Raw genomic sequence first — 21647 nt, forward strand, 5'->3', positions numbered from 1 at the left:
TCAAAATAATCATCTAAATGCTGAGTTGGAAGTATGTCTGGAGCGTTATAATTTATCTATAATACTACCAAATACTTAAAACGGTTTTTTCAACAAATAGTTATAATTATATATCTACACTTAGAGCTTTAACTGTTAAGATTAATTAAATATCATATTCGAAACTTCACTGTCTCCACTGCAGTTTTAAAGTAGAACCATAAAGAATCTAATAAGCTCTTGCAGAAAGCAATGAAAGATGCAGAAAATGTTTGTCAAAGGCATTTTACTCTTCAGTGCTTCAACTTCTTGCGTTGGTGCTACATGTATCGTTTAGGCATTATTTCCTCCCTATGGGAGTGGCAGACCTTGCCGGGCGCGAATTTGGTTATCTACTATTGGTTCTTATACTCGACTGATCATGGTACATTTGACGATAGGGGTGGAACCTCGTTGGGGCAATGTCATTGGCTCATGTTTTACGAAAACTAATCAACAACATAAACTTATTGACAAACTTATGGCTAAATTAAAGTAGACACAACACTCATACAAACATACATATCAATGCAACTAGCTAAAGGAATAGTCTATATGTATACACGACCAACGATAGATAACAAATTTTATGAATTTCAACTTATGAACTGGATAAACCTGAGCAGATAACTTGAATCAGGTAAAGTTTTTTTTTGCTTTGTTATCGCCATATGTACGAAACTTTGTATTATGAAAAAGTTAGTTACGCTATATTTTTTATGACAGTATTTGCTGCAATTGAAAATATAATATTTAAATTTTGAAATATTTACCTCGTAAAGGTCCAATAGATTCGTTCGTCTAACAATCGGCTTAAATTGCATGGATTTGTATATGTACATATGAATGTCAACCTACTCATCTAGGTATGCCATTGATAACGAAAATCTTCTTTGCAGCTGGATATCTGTACATATTTGGCCGCTTTTACCTTAAACCTCAGCAGTAAGAGTTGTCAACACACATTTGTCTATGTGGTCACTTCTATAGACATACCCAAAAAAATGGCACACGCGGTTGGATCAAAACTACTGAAAATTTGTCATCAAACACAGGCGCAATGTTGACGAATTTTGGTTTTTAAGTTTTAACAGAGCCATTTTATATTTATTAGACAGTTTATCAGGAAACAAAAATTAAGGTGGAATAATTCGGAAATTCATTGGATTTTATTCCTCTACAAAAACAAAATATTTCAGTTTTCAATTTTACCTTTTTTGATTTGCCTTGAGAAATTGATATATATTGCTACTACAGGCTAGGTACACTCACAAACATCAGAGTGCCGATTCATTGCTGTTTAAATGCTTTTGTATTCAATAATCGAATGTACCTTAATTTAAGTTTTTTTCTTGTCACAAATTTTATTGAAAATGACACTATCTCAGCATAAATTCAATATGAAAATTTATGAAAATAATTCTGTAGGATAGGGCGTTCTTCAACCTAACTCTGAGATAGGTCGCTTTTAAAACAAATCCTGATATGGGAAATTTTTGAAAAATGCTTTGAGATAGGGCGAATTCGAACTCGCAGCCGATATGAGGTATACTCCACTCAGCAGACGACATGAACTGAGAGTGGAGAAAGCTTCGACCGCACTTTATGCATGTAAAAAAATGCTGGGGTGTACGTGGGGTTTATCACCCTCTCTCTCTCATTGCGTATTTACAGCGATTGTAAACCCTATCCTATACTATGGAGTCCTTGTTTGGTGGACAGCCACACAAAAAAGAACCCACCTCAAAAAAAAAAAAAATAGAGCGGTAATGCAAGCTGTAAATTCTTAGCATTACGGGAGCGCTGAAAACAACCCCGACGGCTGCACTGTATGCCATTCTGCACATTCCACCTGTAGACCTGGTAGTAAAGAACATAGCGTTAACAACTGCATTGAGGCCTAGTACCTCGGCGACCATACGGCTATAGTTGTATAGCGTCATCAATTACAAAACGTCTTAAAAAAAAAAACAGACTACCTGATTCCGTATCTAAACTTCGAGGGGGCTCTTATAGCCACAATAGAGGTGGATAGTTGGAGCAAGGTACACCGATGGTTCCAAAGTAGTGGAAGGTGAAATTTCTCATATAAAATTTATGTGTGATGGTGTGAGTACAGAAGAAAGAGGGTAGTAAGTTGGACATATACAATTTTCACACAAATTTTAGAACCTAAAATCAGCCTTGTGTAAATGAAATAAGCCTTATATAAGATTCACATTTCTTGATTGGTGGCTATGTAGGTATATATGCATGTATATATGTATGTATGCATGTACATACAAGTCCTCCATTGAGGATAGCAGTTATGGCAGCTACAAAGATTGGCAGTCCAACCATTTTTCCATTGATGCATTAAAACCAGTTCAGTAATTGCAATTGGAAATCGTGGTAGACTTGCTGTGAAATCAAAACAGTGTTTATTATACAGTCATTATCTATTCACGAGAGCGCACTTTAGCTGACACTATGACTCAATAGCCTTGCACTTGAAATATTCCTCGTGTTCCAATGGTACATGAACCAGATACGGATAGAGATTTAACATGCAAAAGCAACAACAATGTGAACCATATGGATCACATTGTTGTTGCATTTGCATGTTAAATCTCTATCCGTATCTGGTTCATGTACCATTGGAACACGAGGATCGTTACTGAAATTAATCTAATAAAAAAAAAAGAAACCTGACTAAATATCTTAAGCTTTGCGTTCTATAGCACCCAGAGCAACCAGTGATGTTCATAGGTATATTTAGCTTTTCACCAAGCTCTTCAGAACGCTATTAATATACGCAAAAAATTTATCGGTCCAGCTGCTCTCCCGCAAATAATAAAATTATATCCGTGAAGCTGATTAAGGTTCAGTTGGTCTTATACATGTATGAAAATGTCATTTGTAAAGATATGAGCGGTTGACTATCAATAGAAATTTGACGCGGCCCTCGCTTATATTTATTTGTTTGAGATGGATTGGGGTGTCATGACTAGTACCTAGGACCAACCTCATTATTTTTATTTTTTTTTTTTATAAATTTCTATATTCGGGTTTAAATAATTAGAAAAATGCCTTTATTATTTAAATGCCGACGTTTCGACCGTTTATTTTGGTCTGCTTCAGGGCCTAGTACAATTTATAAAGGTATTAAAATAACTTAATTTAGTTGCGCAGTTCTACAAAGACTTATTAAAATTACATATATATATTGTAACGAAATTGCTTGCAAATCCTTTTATTTGCAACCCTCTGGTAAGTTCGTATCGCTAAACTGTTGAATAAATAACTCCAATATTGAATAATGGAAAAATGGCCTTTATTAAAGTACTTCACAATAACACTTATACTTTGCTACTCGCTGGCTTAATAACCAAACTGATTGATAACTCAAATGAAACTCTACTATTGGCCGCCAGATCGCGTGCTTAATCAAACTGATTGATAGCTCAACTCAAACTGAATTACTTCTTACTCGCCTGCCCCGCTTTTATAGTTTACGCTGCATACTTCTAGGCTCTTCGATTTCCAGAACTTACTAGTTAGCTTCGGCTACAAAATCGCCAGCCACAACTACGTGCACAAATTATTGCTCTCTCTTGTGACAACTCAGATAAGATATATGCATGTATTTGTGCATTGCCGCTCCGCTGCTCGTATACGTACATATGTGTAGACGAAATTATTTATTCGTTTATGTAGATACATAATGATTGAAGTATTGATGTGAATGTTTGTAGTTTACAGTCTCTCGCGCATACATAGGCGTATAACTAAATGCATCTGTGTGTGACATCTTTCGGCTGCCTTATATATGTGTATACATGATTTGATTATTGACGTAAATACTGCTTATCGTGGCCTTAGCATCGCCTTAGTGATGGTATAACTTAGCGATGCTAATATCCGTGACACTGCCCTCCACCTAAGTCTGATCGTCCCGATCAGACAAATCTCCCGATCTAACTGCCGCTAGCATCTCCAAATGTACCACTCTTCAAATCCGTGGTTTCCCAGTGGTTTGTATGCGGTAGATGGTATCACTGATCTTCTTCACAACTTTGTACGGGCCTTCCCAACTGCACCGAAATTTGGCTGGAACACCTTTCCGCCGGTGAGGGTTGTTTAACAGTACCAAATCTCCCGCCAAGAAACCTTCCGAATTAAAGTTCTTGTCATGCCAGTGTTTCATCTTACTACTCATTACCCTGGGCCGTTCCTTCACACTCTGTTGTTTGGTCAATGAACCACTTCGTAGAGCTTGCGCTGGACGGATTTGCTTTGCATAGTCGGTATCGTTCCCACATTTCACAACAGTAGTGCGCTCCGGCTTGAAACTACACTCGCATTCTTTCTCGGAAATTCGTTGCTTCGTTTTCCTGCGTCTTTTAGGTTTTGTCAATGCCAGTGTTTCTCTCGCAGGTACTTTTGATTTTGCTTTATTTGGCCATTCGACCTATTAACCTTTCCCTTTGACTTCCGTGGTTTACGAGTCTTCTCCACCAGCACTCGATTACTACTGAACCCTTTCTCCAACTTGAAGTTAAGTGGTATATCCTGGTTCTCATAACGCATCATACTTCTCTGCATATCGATCTTGATGTCATGGTCAACCAAGAAATCCACTCCCAATATAACTTCATCAACAATCTCCGCCACAACAAATTTGTGTAGAACCATGACCTTCCCAATCAATACTTTACATATCACTTCTCCCTGAACTTGGTTATACTCGCCAGTGACCGTACGCAACTTTGCTCCAGGTAACGGTTTTACTCTCCTGTTGACCAAGTCAGATCGGATCAAGGAATGAGATGCGCCCGTACCTACAGTCAGTATTCGTTCGTTGCCATCCACATTCCCTCTGACGGTAAGACTGCTCGATTTTCTACCAATTTGCGACACAGATATCACAGGGCATTCAATAGCTGGATCTAGCTCTCTACCTCTTACTCGCTCTTGCTCATCTCCTCCAGCTTTGCGTTTACGCCCACCCACATCGTTGGAACTATTAAGGCCAAGATCGCAATGACTTGCAATGTGACCGGACTTCCCGCATTTGAAGCATTTGATAACTTTTTCACTCCGCTTTTGCGATCCTTTCAGCGCCTCCAATATTGCGTCTACCCACTCTGGCCTTTCTACTTCCACACGGCGCGCTTTGAAAACTGGCTTACACAGAAGCGACGCTGTTTCCTGAATCAGGGCTTGTGACACCGTTTCTGCGAATGTTGGCTTTGGGTTTGCGTATGTAGCCCGCTTCGTTTCCACATCTCGTATGCCATTTATGAAGCTCTGGATTTTTACCCTTTCAGTGTATTCCACGGGTGCGTCCGCATTCGCTAAATGTGCTAGCCATTCAATATCCGACGCAAACTCTTGCAATGTTTCACCAGGCCTCTGGAAGCGGTTCAGCAACTCCATTTGGTATATCTGTCTCCTATGCTCAGTTCCGTATCGCCTCTCTAGAGCGCCCATCAATGCTTCATAACAGTTCCGTTCACTCTCTGGAATGGTTTGTAAAATCTCAGCTGCAGGCCCTTTCAACGCCATGAAGAGTGCAGCAACTTTATCTTCCCCATTCCAGTTATTCACTGCTGCGGTCTTCTCAAACTGTAGCTTGAAGACCTGGATAGGAACAGAGCCGTCAAAAGATGGAGTTTTTACCTTCGTATTACTCGCTGAAACAGCCGGCCGATTAAGTTGCAATTCCTGTATACGACCTCTCAAAGCATCCACCTCGGCTTCGATTTTTTCCTCAAACTGCGTTATTTTCTCGTCCATACGCGCTTCGAGTTTTGATGATATACGCGCCTCCTGCGCTTCGAGTTGTACTGTTATGCGTGCCTCTAGTTCTTTCAGTTGTGTTTCCATCTTTGATGTAATCTGTGTCGACATTTCTGAAATACGCGTTTCTTGTGCTTCGATCTTTGATGTTATTCGTGTCTCTTGGGATTCCATCTTGGATGTTATACGGTTCTCCTGGGATTCTAGTTGAGATGCCATACTTATCTTTTGTTCTTCCAGTTGAGATTCCAGTTGAGATGTCATATCTGTCTTTTGCGATTCCAGTTGAGAAGCCACTGTCGATGTTTGAGCAGATATTGCAGCCAAAATCATGTTCAAGTCTGTGCTCGTAACTGTCTGCGAAACTGTTTCTTCCATTTTTGTTGTTTCCTCGCCATCAAGATGAAAGTCATACTCTTCCACGTCAATTCCTTCTAATTCCATTGCCTCTCGTAGTCGTGCCTGAAGTTCGAGTTTAATGCCGGTTGTATTCAATCCACGGCTCTCCAACTCCTTCTTCAGTTGCTAGATCTTCAATTCACTGAACTTTGCCATGTCCTTGTTGTCCTCTGGAATTTATTCAACAATTCCTCTTCTGACACCAATTGTAACGAAATTGCTTGCAAATCCTTTTATTTGCAACCCTCTGCTAAGTTCGTATCGCTAAACTGTTGAATGAATAAAACCAATATTGAATAATGGAAAAATGGCCTTTATTAAAGTACTTCACAATAACACTTATACTTTGCTACTCGCTGGCTTAATAACCAAACTGATTGATAACTCAAATGAAACTCTACTATTGGCCGCCAGATCGCGTGCTTAATCAAACTGATTGATAGCTCAACTCAAACTGAATTACTTCTTACTCGCCTGCCCCGCTTTTATAGTTTACGCTGCATACTTCTAGGCTCTTCGATTTCCAGAACTTACTAGTTAGCTTCGGCTACAAAATCGCCAGCCACAACTACGTGCACAAATTATTGCTCTCTCTTGTGACAACTCAGATAAGATATATGCATGTATTTGTGCATTGCCGCTCCGCTGCTCGTATACGTACATATGTGTAGACGAAATTATTTATTCGTTTATGTAGATACATAATGATTGAATTATTGATGTGAATGTTTGTAGTTTACAGTCTCTCGCGCATACATAGGCGTATAACTAAATGCATCTGTGTGTGACATCTTTCGGCTGCCTTATATATGTGTATACATGATTTGATTATTGACGTAAATACTGCTTATCGTGGCCTTAGCATCGCCTTAGTGATGGTATAACTTAGCGATGCTAATATCCGTGACAATATATATATGTATATACATTCAATCGACCAACATTTCTTACTTAAAAATCTCTGCGTTCTTATTCGTCAGGTTTTGCTTTATATATACGTATTTTTGAATAAAACATAGTAACTCTATCACTTAATTAAGATTACGGAAATTATTTTATAATTTAATCAAAAACCAACAATTTATATTTCAAACTTTATATGTAAGTACAAATAGGGCGCTACTCACAGGCCAAAGCAGAACTTCCTGGATAATTTGTACTTTTATTTTAATTGATTTATGGAAAAATATGTCTATACTAAAAAATGCATGCATATATCCGGAACACTTGCGACAGGTTGTGGAATAATTGAAAGCATATATCTGTTTTTCTCACGTTCAACGTTACGATGGGAATTTTAAAAAAATGCTTTACCAAAAACTGTCAAATGTGAATCTGAAACACGATGGGCTAGAGAATGTATTAGAACACTTAGAACAATTAGCAGAGGGCACTAACGCTGCAATTGACACCAGAAGCCAAGCTACAGTTCTGTTGCAAAGTATACTAAATTTTAGTTTCATAACATTAGTTCATTTCTGGTATGAAACCTTAAGGAGGATTGATCGTGTGCAGCTCAGATTACAAGATCCGGGGATGGTATTTCAGAGAAGCGTGTCATGATCTTAAATCATTAGCGACTGAACTATCCGAAATTCGAGACACTCTCTGTGAATGAACAATAGAAAAAGCGAAGTCTCTTAATGAAAAGTGGGATATTGATATAGTAAAGCGTGTAAGAAGGCGCCGCAACATGCACGGAGAATCGGGTAGAGATATTGGTTTTTCCGCAGAATGTGAAATTTCTCGCGTTATGAAGTGTTCTCGATCGTCTCCAACAAGAAATACGTACAAGATGTACACGACTAAATGACCTTAATTTTAGATTTAGATTTCTCTGAGATGTTGGAAATTTGTTAAAAAAGGATAATAACGACTTAGAAGAAAATTGTAAGAAATTGGGTGAATTTTATAATACATTTCGATGGAACAGAACTTTTTATCGAAATATGTGACTGCAAAACATTACTTCGCAGTAGAAAGACATTGAACCTAAAACTCCGTAATTCTTACTTACTTTTATATTCTTGTATGGAGAAGAAGTTTTTCCAAACTTGCGAGTGGCACTTCAAATACTCTTGACTGTCTCAGTATAAATTACTAGCTGCGAATGTTTTTGACATATATACGATCAACGATGGGGCAAGGTCGGTTTTTATCCGAATTTATGTGCTTCTTTGTTATTTGTTTCAAGAAATAGATATATTGACCCTGGCTCAGTCCTTAGGAGACTAAGGACGGGTTTGCATGACCTATTTTTTCGATTGACTAACTGGTGCCTGTTCTCTCTTAGTTGTCTCTTTTCTGGTACTGTGAAACAAGTACTCGATCATCGACATACCAAAGCGAAATGTAAATGTGGATTGGAGAAAATTGCGTTTCTATTAGCAAAAACATCGTAAACGCAAGTCCCTTCTAGAGAGCATAGAAAATGGAGGAGAACTGTTTCACAAACAGCATATTTTCCTGAGAGGTAACTCCAGAATTAATACCACGGCGGAAGTAATTGACACCATAAAGAAGCCTAGATAGCGGATCACCAATAAAGACCCATAGTCTTACTGGCCACACTAGACATCAAAAAGAGTTTAATTTAGCCAGGTGGAAGGACATGCTTCAGGCACTAGAAACACCTTTCAGGGTATAGTTACATATATTTGCTTGATATCTAAAGTGATTACCTGAGAGAAAAGAAACAAAAGCGAAACTGAGCCGATGAATGGAAAACATAGGTCATGCACAAGAAAGCTCTTGCACGGTATACAAGTTTAGGTGCAGCGAAATTTATAGCTTCCAGAACCCAATCTTCAACCTCACTTACTCCGGACGAATCTTGTTAAAAACATGGAGGCCTTAAGTTCCTTGCGGAAAGACTGATGTTTTGGAAGGTGCGATGTGGTCGTATCTAATAGATCCCAACATGGTCGGCCTAGTCGGCAAACTGTCCTGGTCATCACGGAAACCATACCAATACATCTTCTCCCTTCTGAAAGAAGGGAAATGATATGGACGCAGAAGCGTTGCAAATGTCCTATCTCAGAGAAGGGGAATAGAATGGACGCAGAAGCGATGCAAATGTCTTATCTCAGATTTGGTTCGGAAAACGCCATAATTCAACATATTATTTAAAATAGCGGTATCTTTGACTTAAATTTAATAATCTCGAATCGATAAGTCGGTTTCCAATAATTTTAATATTGCGTGGGGCCTCTACATGAAATAATAAAATAATATTTATATGTAATATATACTCAATAAAGATAAAAATTAAGAAAATATCATAATAAAATTTGCGTCCGGAAACTAATTTTCATTTAAAAATTGTGTGTACGCTATACCATTAAGAAATATTCCCACCATTGCATTACTATTCGCAGTAGCATATATGTATAGCAAGAAAATGAGGTGATTAAATGTTAAGGAAGGCGCTAAGTGCCCGGATACTAGTGCATTTACCATAAAATGAAATTTGGGGAAGGTGAATATGCATTATAAACCTACATATGTAATAGCACAATTTTTTATCCATATTCTTTAAAAGGAATCATTGTCCATATTTGTTGAATATTTATAATTTTATTTTTGTTATTAGTTGTTGAATTTTTTTAAATTACCTTCAAACCTACTGTTACGAATATTAGCAACACTAAGGGGTACTATCATCTCTAAGGCGATGCTAAGCAGTGACTTTTATGCATATCAATAGATCAATCATTATGTCTACACATATGTAAGTACACTCAGCGGAGAAGAGACGCACAAACACATGCAGATATCTTATCTGAGATGCTCCCAAAGTATGCAATTATAATTGTGGAAGTGTCGCTCCCAAATACACGCGCATATGAGAGCTATACACGTGCATATGTAGTTATAATTATATAGCAGTAACTAAGTAAATTCTGGAAAAGCCTAGAACTATGCAATGAGGAAACCAGACAGTATAAAAGGCGGCCACAGTAGAGGCGCCACAATCTGTTTGATTTAAGCAGTTATCTGGCGAGCAATAGCAGTGCTATTTTGAAAGTCAGTCTGAGTTAAGCAAGCTATTGGTTGTGAAGTATCAGTGTTATTATGAAGTACTTTAATAAAGGCCATTTTGCATTATTAAATATTATAGATATTTATAAGAGGATTTGCAGTAAATTCGTTACAATACTTTATGCACTAAACATTTGAATGTGGCTACCAAAACAAGTGAGCAAAGAAATTACTCTACCACTATACATATATTATGTATAATTAGTTGCACCAGATGTGTACACTTGGCATTTAAAGTAAATAAATCACCAACCGACATAAGCAACGAAGCATTCAAAGTTAACATGCAAACAGAACAACGTAGACAAACTTAATTTAATATGAATAGTTCATTTCGTTGTATGTATGTATGTATGTATGAGAAAATATTATTTTTGCAATATCTTATCCTCAGACGAATATTATATGGAATTTTGCATTCATCAAACATAACCAGGGGTATTCTCTTATGTCCATAAACCATAGAAATCTTAAAAAGTTTTCCATTATATTGTATATTTGGTCTAGAAGACGTGGAATATTTTCTACGTTTCTCATACTGAGTGAATCGCTTATTATAGTACTCTAAGTCGCTGTTTAGACACAAATATTTTTGTCGCTGAAACTCGTAATCTGGAGAAGAGGGGGTGACGAGGAAAACCTTCGGAGAGTGCCTTTATCCCTACAACAACAAAAATGGGAGGGTCAGGAACTGTTGCCATTATCGTGCAGTTATCGGCATAAAAAACAATGATAAGCCCGTCGGGGGGAAGAGATTCGATATGTAAAAGCTTCTGAACTGAACCGGAGCTTTTCGACCCTTAGAAAATTTGTGGTGCACCTTTTGAGACTAGGCGGAAGGGTACAATCTGCCAAGTCTTGCAGTAATTTTCTGTCGTTGACAATGTCAAGCTTTTGACAAGTATTACGCTACGAGTACTGTTCTGTGGTGAGCTTATTTCATTCAACTGTTTGTGTGTTAATGGCTTTCATTGAATAAAGAGTCTCTGAATATTGATAATAAAAAAAACTAATTCTTGGCGCGATTTACCTCTAAGGAGATCTACGCCGAGATTTTCTTCCAATATGCGTCGTTCTCCTTTTTATTAAAATCCCACAAATTGGCGGGACAAGTCCCACCCCACATGTTTTATGCCGTCTTCAAAAGGCAGCTGCAATGAAGCAGGTTACCGCCCCACCACGACGGAATATTGATAAATTAAGCTTTAAGCCGTTATTTTAAGTAGCAATAATTTTATATTTGAATAAATGATACCGATGGGCTAATAAGTCCTAGAGATATACGCCGCCGCCGCCGCCGCCGCCGATTTTGGTAATTTTTCGCGGCGACGGCGGCGTCCGGCGCTTACTATATTTTCTACTCGTTTAAGACTGTTAAGCCATTTATTGTTCATGTCGAAAATTTGGCGGATATGGTCGATAGTGTCATCAACGGATGCGCATCACTGCCAGTTATAAGAAACGAATTGCGAAATTTAACTGTTCAAAAGTTATTTAAAAAACAGGCGCTTTCGATATCAGCTTAACACAGACTTTGCATCACCCAATTCACCAAGTTATTAAAACAAAACACTAAAAGAAAAGTTATGTAATAAATTTATATGCTCACTTTGCGTATTTTTTCAAAAAATTAATAATGAACAATGAGTTCAAATAAAATGACCCAAGGCGAACATGTCTTTAAACCGTCCTCAAGTTATTAAAAAAAATCAAGTTACCCGAAAAAGGTGTCGATTTTTTAAAGAATTTTATGTTGCGATTGGCTGAAAGAATGAGCGAAATCAGTGATGTAAAATCCTTTAGTAGGTTCTAGGGGCATAAACACTGGCTTTGTAATGATTCTTACCTCGTACTTAAGTTGATGACATATGTACGTATGAGAAGGGTTTGAAAAGGCACTTGGGCTTACATTCAAACATCTGTTGTTTATTTGCGAAACTATACAATAGCGTCTGATATGTTAATTTTGAATTTCACCGTTCATCCTTCAATACCTAAGTCTCCCGGTTTGACATTTCCTAAAGTTAGCGGCCCTATCCAAAACTAGTCTCTTGGAGTGAATCACATTGATAATAGCCTATCAACCAAGTTTAAATATCACCTACACGTTACGGCTCCTTTTACAATGGTAAATACGTAAGCACATATATTTACCAGGTGAATCTTTGAGGAAGACAGCCGAACTAATGACCGTGTTTGCTACTACCCTAACGTAGTGGACAGTCGAACTAGTCTGAAAACTGAAGCTACGCGGTCATCCATAATGAGCTCTTATATCATAAGGACGGAAAACAGCAGTTAACATCTTTCAACTTAAAATTGGTCGACTTTAATTAAAAAAATCGTTTTGATTTAACAAAGACTATTGAAATCAATGTTGTGAACACAAACGTCTGCAAACTTTGGTCTACATTTGAAAAATTTTATCCAGGGTCCTTGTAAAAATTTAATTATGTAGATGCGCTGAGGATTATACGATTTTCACCCACTACGCAATGACATCCGCTTAAACTGCTTATGATTTCGAGGGCAGCATCCTTGGCCGAATAGTCACTCCATAACGTTTCAAGGTGTTTCTCTGGTGTAGCTCGGCAGCATAGCGCAACAAAAGCATCCGTTGGAAAGACTTCGGAGCTACACCTAGAGCTTCTAGGAAAGTAACGTCGACGAAGGTATGAGTTCGAAGTCGCAGTCCTATGGCATCTGTACTGGCATATGGTGTGAGGGTCAGGAGGTGTGGTAGGGACTGGTGGTCGGATTTGCTACTGTTCGCATATCGGGAATTGTAGCTCTTAAAAACAGCCGAAAAAACTGGAGGCGCCCTGTGCCACGAGAGTCATGAGTATTAATAGACCATTAATAGCAACCGTAAGTCGCTTTTTGCGTGACCGCCAAGGAGCCTCAAATGATTTAAAGAAATTGTGTTCCCGACGATTATTAGGAGTTAGGCCGGAACCTCCCCTTCGGTGAAACTACGCTTTGCACGAGATATACAGACAAAAGTGTGACTATTTTATGTGTCTCTATTTCTTTTCAGCAGACGCAGCAGTCCCAATTCCAAAGACCGGGGTTAGGTTCGAAGCCTCTCTGGAGTAAACGAACGCGGGACAATCCCTCCGCAAGGAGCTACTCCTGAAAATTTTTCAACGGTCCGCGAGATCTTGAGGCAATCTTTCCGAAATGGCCAACAGGATGATTTTCTTAAATACATACAACCAAAACCTTTCCTAAATATTATTTTTTTAAATAGAAAAATTAAGCCTTTTAAAGTGAGAACACCGGCGTACGCCGGCGCGCCGCCGCCGATAAAGTGATCGGCGTAAACATCTAATAAGTCCCAATCAACGGCTAGAGAGAAAACCAGTGAGCTATTCTATTTTTTGTCAAGTTCGGTATTATAGCCACCTCGGAAAATCACCGTTATGTGTGTTAGACAGCTACTTATATTACGGTTTTTAAAGGGTCCTTGACCTGTAAAATTGGGAAAATGAGCATAGAAACTTGAAAGATTTAGGCGAATCATATGCATCAACATAAGTTCTTTCAAAATTAAATTTAAAAATTCAAATTAAAAAAAATAAGAATATTATTTTCTGTAGTTTTTAATCAACTCATCTCGTTTTCTATCAAATGCAGATAATATAACCAGAAATGCTTGGAAACAGTTGCTGTAAAAACGGGTGCATTTGTAGGTGCAAAGAGGCGATACTAAGCCAATAAACAGACCTTTATTATTAGCAGCATGAGTATCTACATAATTTATATTGATTAAATTGGCAATATTAGCCACTTGACGAAGCATTGCACAACTGAAGGTAGCTATCGTTAAACATTTGGCGACGTTGGTGACATCGTGACGTAAAAATCTATTTATGAGCGAAAAGTGAGGCACGACAGAAGTATTACGTAAGTTGATGCCCATCCAACCAACAGTAGCACTTAGTGAATTGTAAAACTGATTTTGGTTTGAGCAATTGTTTTAATAATTTCTGTCTATAGCCCACTTTACAGCAATAATAGCTTCAGATACAACTTATATACGAGTACCTTTAATTTTTTGTTGTTGCTGGTGTCGTCACTGGCATTAAACTTTGCTATCTTCGTTCTCGGGAAGATGCTTAGTGAGCGTTCGCTGCTAATTGCTTGTGGTGGCGGATTTAAAACAACCGAAAAACATCTGCGTGGCTCTGGTACAAATCTGTTTGAAGCCCCCTCAGCTGCTACCGCCGCAGCAGCGGCCTTCCTTTATTTAGAGAAAGTGAAAAGAGACAAACTGTCGCCTAATGTTATAACAACCACAAAAGAAGCATCGACATCGTCTGAAATACAAATTAGCTCCTTAAAAGGGACTACCATGGAATCGCCAGCCCTTAGCAATAATGATAACAACAATAATAAAGAGATAAACAGCAGCAGTAGTAATTTTGCGGATAGTTTACTAATTAATCATGTTCGAAATGCCCTCAGTGGTTCTGATATCAGCTTTACCATGTCACATATGGGCAATCAGCCGCAAAGTCAGCAACATCAACACCAACTGCATTCTACTTCTCCAAAATCCAAATCAACTCAAAACCAATCTCAGCCAAATATCCTTAGCTGTTCATCAAATATGAAAAAGGAAAGACGTAGTCCAAGTACGAATGGCGATCTTCACTCAAATATGTCTAGGTAAATAATTAAATTTTGTGTACAAATTCATATTATCTACATAAATAAATAAATGTAGGCGCGATAACCTCCGAAGAGATTTTAGGCCGAGCTTCTCTTCCAATTTGGAGCGAAAAGTACCAGGATTGGTGACAAATACCAAAATCCAATGGGCAATAAAAACTGTTGCCAAGTTCAAATCGCCAGGTCCAGATGGGATATTTCCCGCTATGCTGCAGATGGCCGGTGGAACGATTATAAAATGGCTAAGAATATTCTTATGCGGGTTGCATAGGACTGAACCATGTCCCGCAATTCGGAGAACGGCTCGAGTAGTCTTTATACCGAAAGCGGGAAAAGCCAGTCATCTGTACCCGAAAGACTGTAGGTCTATTAGTTTGACATCCTTTCTGCTCAAAACTCTAGAGAGATTAATAGATGTATATATAAAACCAAATATGAACGACATGCTTACACCAAAGGCATGTCAGTCGATACTGCATTGCTTAGAGTAGTCAGCTGTGGCTGCTGATTACAAACCAATTGCTTGGGCGGTTCGTCGGAGGACCCAGTCAAACTTACGGCATATGCAGATGACGTTTCAGGCATCATAAGCAGCAGATGCCTTACAACAATCAGCTCTCTGAAAGAGCAGGCACTTTGGGATCTAGCATCTGGAGTCGGGTTAACCGCCGACGTGGAAATATAAAGTATTTAATTCGTCTAAGCCTAAGCTCGGATGAGTAACCCTAAAAGAAAAATATAACACAAAGTATCTAGGAGTTATACTAGATAGATGGTGTTTTATTTAAAAATAAAAGCCACCTTTCACAAATTTTAAATTTTGAAAAATTTTCTGAAAGGGTTATACCTATATGACACTACTTTTTTTCATGTATTTTTGTACTCAGCGTGCTTTGAACACAGAGTATATTAACTTTGATTGGATAACGGTTGGTTGTACAAGTATAAAGGAATCGAGATAGTAGAGATGGATTTCTATTCGATTCTTAATCGATTTAATCGATCTTTTTTTTAGAAATGTAAAATCGATTCTTTAGGCATCGAAGTTTTCATCACTATCTACTTTACGGATGCTTGAGGAAATACATATTCTGTAATTTTTGTTTTTATAAATTTAGCTTTATTGTGTTGGTGTCTTCGAGAGAAAGGAGAAAGATAAAGAAATTTCTTCGCACTTCTGGTAAGCAATATATTGAACATGTGTTTATGTATTTTGTGGTATGATATTGTGTTAAGTACGAAATTAATACCACAGTTTTAGATTCTAGTAAGCCAACTGAAAGTGACTGAAGGGGAATTCAATCTTATAAGTAATCCAAAGATTCGAAGATCTGTTAAATCACTTGAAGCGGTCACATAAAACGTTGAGGGAAATGTCTTCATCAACAGCTCTTATAAAATCCTTTTTTGAACCTAATAATAACAACATAAGGAAGTCTCAGTCTGTAGATGAGCGAAAAAAAAACAACTGGATTGTGCTTTGATTAGAATGATTGCCCCAGATATGCAACCCTAAGATACCCGAAGATAACGGATTCAGATATTTTACACTATGCTTGGATCCACGGTACGTTTTGCCTTAACGAGTATCATTTTAACAAATATATAAAATCAACACTTTTTGTGATATAGACAGCAGTAAACACGAAAACAGAAGTGGCAATTTTTATGAAATTTCGTCAGTTAAATTCCTTATTGCTTTTTATTTTCAATAAGCTAAGAAAATACTTCCCTAAAGTTTTTAACTGAAACTATGCAAACCATGACAGAAATTGGCATATGTTCTCAATTGAAGGTCCGTATACCTCATTGATTAAAAATCTGCAAACGTACACTGAGAACATGCTACCTTACGTATGTAATAAATACTTCCTTTTTATATGACGCTGAACATTGATGCAATTTTGTCAGCAGGAAACGAAACGAGAGAGAAACTGTCCAGCTTTATTTGTCGGGAAAATCGTGTAAATGGTTAAGTACGTCAGCAAGTACACTGTTATAAAGAATAAGCAAAATTTAAATAAGCTTTGGTTCGATTTAATCGATTAAATCGATTTTTTTCTAGAATTGAATCGATAAAATCGATTCTTAAAAAAATCGAATCGAATCCAGCTCTACGAGATAGATATAGACTTCCATATATCAAAATCATCAGTATCGACGATATCTTGGCAGGAATACTGTTCGTGGTATGACATATATAAATAATTTATCGGTACCCGACAGAAAATGTTCTGGGTCACCCTGGTCCACGTTTTGGTCGATATCTCGAAAACGCCCTCACATATAAAACTAAGGGCTATTCCCTTTTAAAACCCTCATTAATACTTTTAATTTGATACCCATATCGTACAAACACATTCTAATTTCACCCCTGGTCCACCCTTATTGCGATATCTCGAAAAAGCGTCCACCAATAGAACTAAGCCCCACTACGTTTTAAATAATCATTAACACATTTCATTTGATACACATGTCATACAAACACATTCCAGGGTTACCCTAGGTTCATTTTGCTAAATGGTAATTTTCCCTTATTTTGTCTACAAAGCTCTCAGCTGAGTATGTAATGTTCGGTTACACCCGAACTTAGAGCCTTCCTTACTTGTTTTAGTTTGAAAATTTTGTGCACAAATATACAAATAAAATCAACATTTTTGTGAAATATGTATGCGAACTAGGAGAGCGCAATGTAATGCTCCTGCGTTATTTGCATTGTTTCTACTGTGGAAAAAAATTTATGAAAAATAAAATTCTAAATGTAAACAATAACATGCCAAAATGATTCATTGGGCTCGCTTTCTCTTGTGCAATATTGTTCTTGTAATTTGACGCTCCGACAAAGTTTCGCCAGTTTTTTCAGTTTGGAATCCAAGACAAAATAAAGTAGTGTCATCTTGGTATTAAGATTTTTTTTTGACATTATATGTAGTCCGGTTCTTCCATGGTATAAAAAAGGAGGTAGTTCCACTCAAAATTGTTTGATGTATTTGGGAATTTTTGAAGTTTCATAATGTTTGTTGTTATGCTAGAAGCGTGGCCATACCGTTACTGTTGAAGGCAAAATTGTGGGTTTTCGGGATGGAAATTTCCTTCAGGATGAAAACGCAATGGTCATCTGAGACAATAATAATATGCTTTAGCACGATTTATGTGCATACATGCATATCTATTCAGAATATAGACAAACATTTTTATTGAAAAATAGTGGATAATGCCTCATACATTGGTTAATGACTCATATATTTATGGCAGCTTGACCCCTAGACAGAAAAAAATACCCAAAAATCCTGTTGCATGGCCCTATTATCATGCCTCTACAATGGATATTTCTCAAGGCATGTTGAGAAAAAGTGTACCTCCAAAATCTGCAGTGAGTGGTAGGTGTTTAATTTGTTACGCTTGTGGGACGCCACATCCATGTCATGCTAAAAGGGCACAGAATGTGTATAGGCGGGGCTTGCCCCAAGGTGCCCCTGGTACAACAGGCAAAAGAACTCTCATAACTAGTGGCTAACTTTTCTATGGCGCGAAAACTTAAAAAAAAAAAATCATTGCCGACCAGAAGAGAGTACTTAAAAACAATTGTTTCGATAGCTGCTCCCATTCTCGAAATAATTTGAAATTGCTAAAAACAAATCCAGAAAAGTTCCATCAAAAACCTATCTCACCTGTTATATAAATCAGATATTAATTGTTTTAAGCTGTCTATAGCCTAGTTTTACTGAACCAGTGAATAATGATTATTTCGCCCTTACAGATCACGCAGCACCACGCCTTTATCTTTTCGCGGCACGTCACCGCAGCAAACATCGACAGAAACGTTAATCCCACTTACTTCGCTCCTTCGGATACAGCAGGCTACAACAGCTGATCATCAAAATCCATCTGCTATTTCTGCCGCCATGGATACTTCGAATTTAGCTAACTCGGCGGCCACAGATTACACAAAACGAAACTATTCTGATATAATGCGTAGTTTAGCAGCTAAATATAATGATTCCAACCCCATTAAGTAAATAATTTGAATTTTTTTAGTTATCTAACCCTATGAATTACATACTATATCATTTTAAAATTATCCAATTTTTTACAAATTTATAGTCCAGCTCCTACCCGACGCAATCAATTTTTCGACGCGCCTTTGTCAACGCAAACAACATCCCTAGCGAACAAAAATAAAACTCAACACAATGTGACTAGGAGTACGGCGACTACAACACAGTCAACTTCCGTATCGCAAACAAATTCGCAGTCAAATATAATACCGCGATTGTCAATGTCACCGGGTGAAGTAGCGGTGGCGGCAGCTGCTGCATCTTTTTTAAGCAGTCTACCATTTTCCCAAAGCGTATGTCCGCCTTTGATCGATATGAGCAGTACTCAAGCTTTGGTTACTTTGGTAAGAAGTTAGTTCTAATTCCGGTGCCAATAGCATTTAGGACCGTAGTAAAATCCAAATATTTCCTACTTATATACATACATAATATCATGGTCTCGAGTCCTATTTATTCGTTTCCGCTACCACTAAATGTTCACAAAAAATTGGTGGAAATAACTAAAAACGTGTGGTAGTGGAAGAATATTCCACTTGAAAGGCCTATGATATGATAATATTAACAGTTCAATGTTTTTTTGTAGGCGCGCGCTGCCAAAGAAGCCGAAATACATACAATACTTCGCTCTTCTCAACAAAATTCAAAGCCTTTAAACCCATCGCCTAGTTCACCTCATCCCAGCCTGGGTGTGGCATTACAGCAGGCTGCGCAATTTGTCTCACCTGCATTAATTTATGCTGCTCAAATACAAAAGCAACAGCAAGAGTCGAAGAAATTGAATCAATCTAGTCCGCTGCACACAGGAAAACTCCTTTCCATTCATGGTCCAAGTGGTTCCGATAGCACGATTAAATCAGCAGTACCTACGAATACGATAACTATACCGCTTGACTTGAGCTCCCAACCGCCGGTAAAGCGGCTGAAAATAGAATCATACGATACTGGGAGTAGTAGGGGGCTAGATGATTCGAAAATATATGTCAAGCAAGCCAATACGTCATTGCAAATATCAGAAAATAAGGAATTTGTGAGCTCCCGTTCGAATACACCAGAAAAAACAAGTAATATTACATTAACAACGTCACCAATGCCTTTACATAACTCCTCGGTTATTCGGCAATGTCAAATTCAATGTGAAGAGATTACTGAGTGGTCTGTGGACGATGTATGCAATTTCGTTGGGGAGATCGACATCTGCGCTGAGTATGTGCAGGTAAGCCTCAAATACAATAAATATAAATATTGTTATATCTATGTAGTAGAATATAGTAGAATAATATTCATATTCATATTCATATTCATATTTATTGAGTCAATGGCAGAAACCTTACTGACTAGATTTACAAGTTTGCAAATTAACTTAAAACTAAGCAACTAAAATTAATTAATTCAAGGATGAGATAAATTTTCTCGATAGTAAGACTCAATCCGTAACTTAAACAAAGGCCTGGGCATTGCAAAGTCAAGATTTAGCATTCTGGAAATTTTATTAAACTCTTCGAGACCTCTTGTGAGAGGGGCAAAGCTAAGGTAATTGGTTCTCAGAACTTCACCGTAGAATATATTATGAGAGCGTAGAGATCTACTAGGAACTAGAAAATTTAACTGCTCCAACAGAGCCGAGCAATCAATAGTACCAGAGATAATATCGTAAATAAACATTAAATGTTGTACTGAGCGTCTGACATGCAGTGGCATAACATTTATAAGCATGCACCTGTTTATATAAGGTGGTAGGGGATTAAAAAAATGAAGGGGTAGGAGGGCGAATCGAATGAATTTACGTTGAACCCTTTCAATTCTAGCAGAGTATGTGCTGTAAATGGGATTCCATATGATAGAGGCGTACTCTAATTTAGATGGCACTAATGAATTATACAATATACTCCTAGTGTATGGGTCCTTAAAACCCTTCGCATAACGCCGTAAAAAAGCTAAATTAGCATACGCTTTTGGTATAAGATAGTTAACATGGTTAACGAAAGTGAACGAAGAGTCGAAAATGACACCAAGATCACGAAATTCTTTGACCGAGGCAAGATATGTATTAGCGGTATAGTATGTTGACGTAAGCGCACTTGTAGATCTAGAAAACGTTATATGCCAACATTTGCTACTGTTAAGTCTCAGATGATTATTAAAAGCTCACACATTAAGAGCATCCAAATCTCTCTGTAGGAGCAATGCATCAGATACAGTGGTGATACGCCTAAACAGTTTTAAATCATCAGCATAAAGTAAATAATTTGAATGCTTTAAATATAAGCCGACGTCATTAATGAAGATAACAAATAAGATTGGACCGAGAATACTACCTTGTGGCACCCCAGAGGTTGCCAAGAACTCATACGACCTCATATTCTCGATTTCAACAAATAAAATTCGGTTTGTCAGGTATGACTTTAACCATGACAGAAAAGCTGAATGGAAACCAATGTACTCAAGTTTCTGAAGAAGTATCTTGTGGGACACTGTATCAAACGCCTTAGAGAAATCTGTATATATAGTATCAACTTGATACCCATCCTTAAAAGCAGAAACACAGTATTGCGAAAAAACAGCTAAGTTTGTCACTGTTGAACGACACGCAACAAACCCATGCTGACATGGATCGATTATTCCTTTAATAGCAAAAGCCAACTTCTCCTTTACTACTTTCTCAAACAGTTTTGAACA

General features: G+C 37.7%; 1 protein-coding gene across 11 annotated transcripts in view; it reads left to right on the forward strand.

The window, feature by feature from the left end:
- The window catches only part of Samuel (SAM-motif ubiquitously expressed punctatedly localized protein), a 151218-nt gene that overhangs the window by 118141 nt on the left and 11430 nt on the right, over positions 1-21647 (forward strand). For 10 of the 11 annotated variants that reach the window (XM_067769063.1, XM_067769057.1, XM_067769060.1 and 7 more), the window contains 4 exons: positions 13876-14910; positions 18674-18928; positions 19018-19315; positions 19555-20184. In XM_067769063.1, the coding sequence (XP_067625164.1) occupies positions 14354-14910; positions 18674-18928; positions 19018-19315; positions 19555-20184 (1740 nt within the window). In that variant the 5' untranslated portion in view covers positions 13876-14353. The remainder of the gene's footprint in view (positions 1-13875; positions 14911-18673; positions 18929-19017; positions 19316-19554; positions 20185-21647) is intronic. The other variant, XM_067769054.1, reaches the window with a different exon arrangement.

This window comes from Eurosta solidaginis, chromosome 2 (genome assembly GCF_040869045.1).
Source record: "Eurosta solidaginis isolate ZX-2024a chromosome 2, ASM4086904v1, whole genome shotgun sequence".
In the NCBI taxonomy this organism is placed as follows: Eukaryota; Metazoa; Arthropoda; class Insecta; order Diptera; family Tephritidae; genus Eurosta; species Eurosta solidaginis.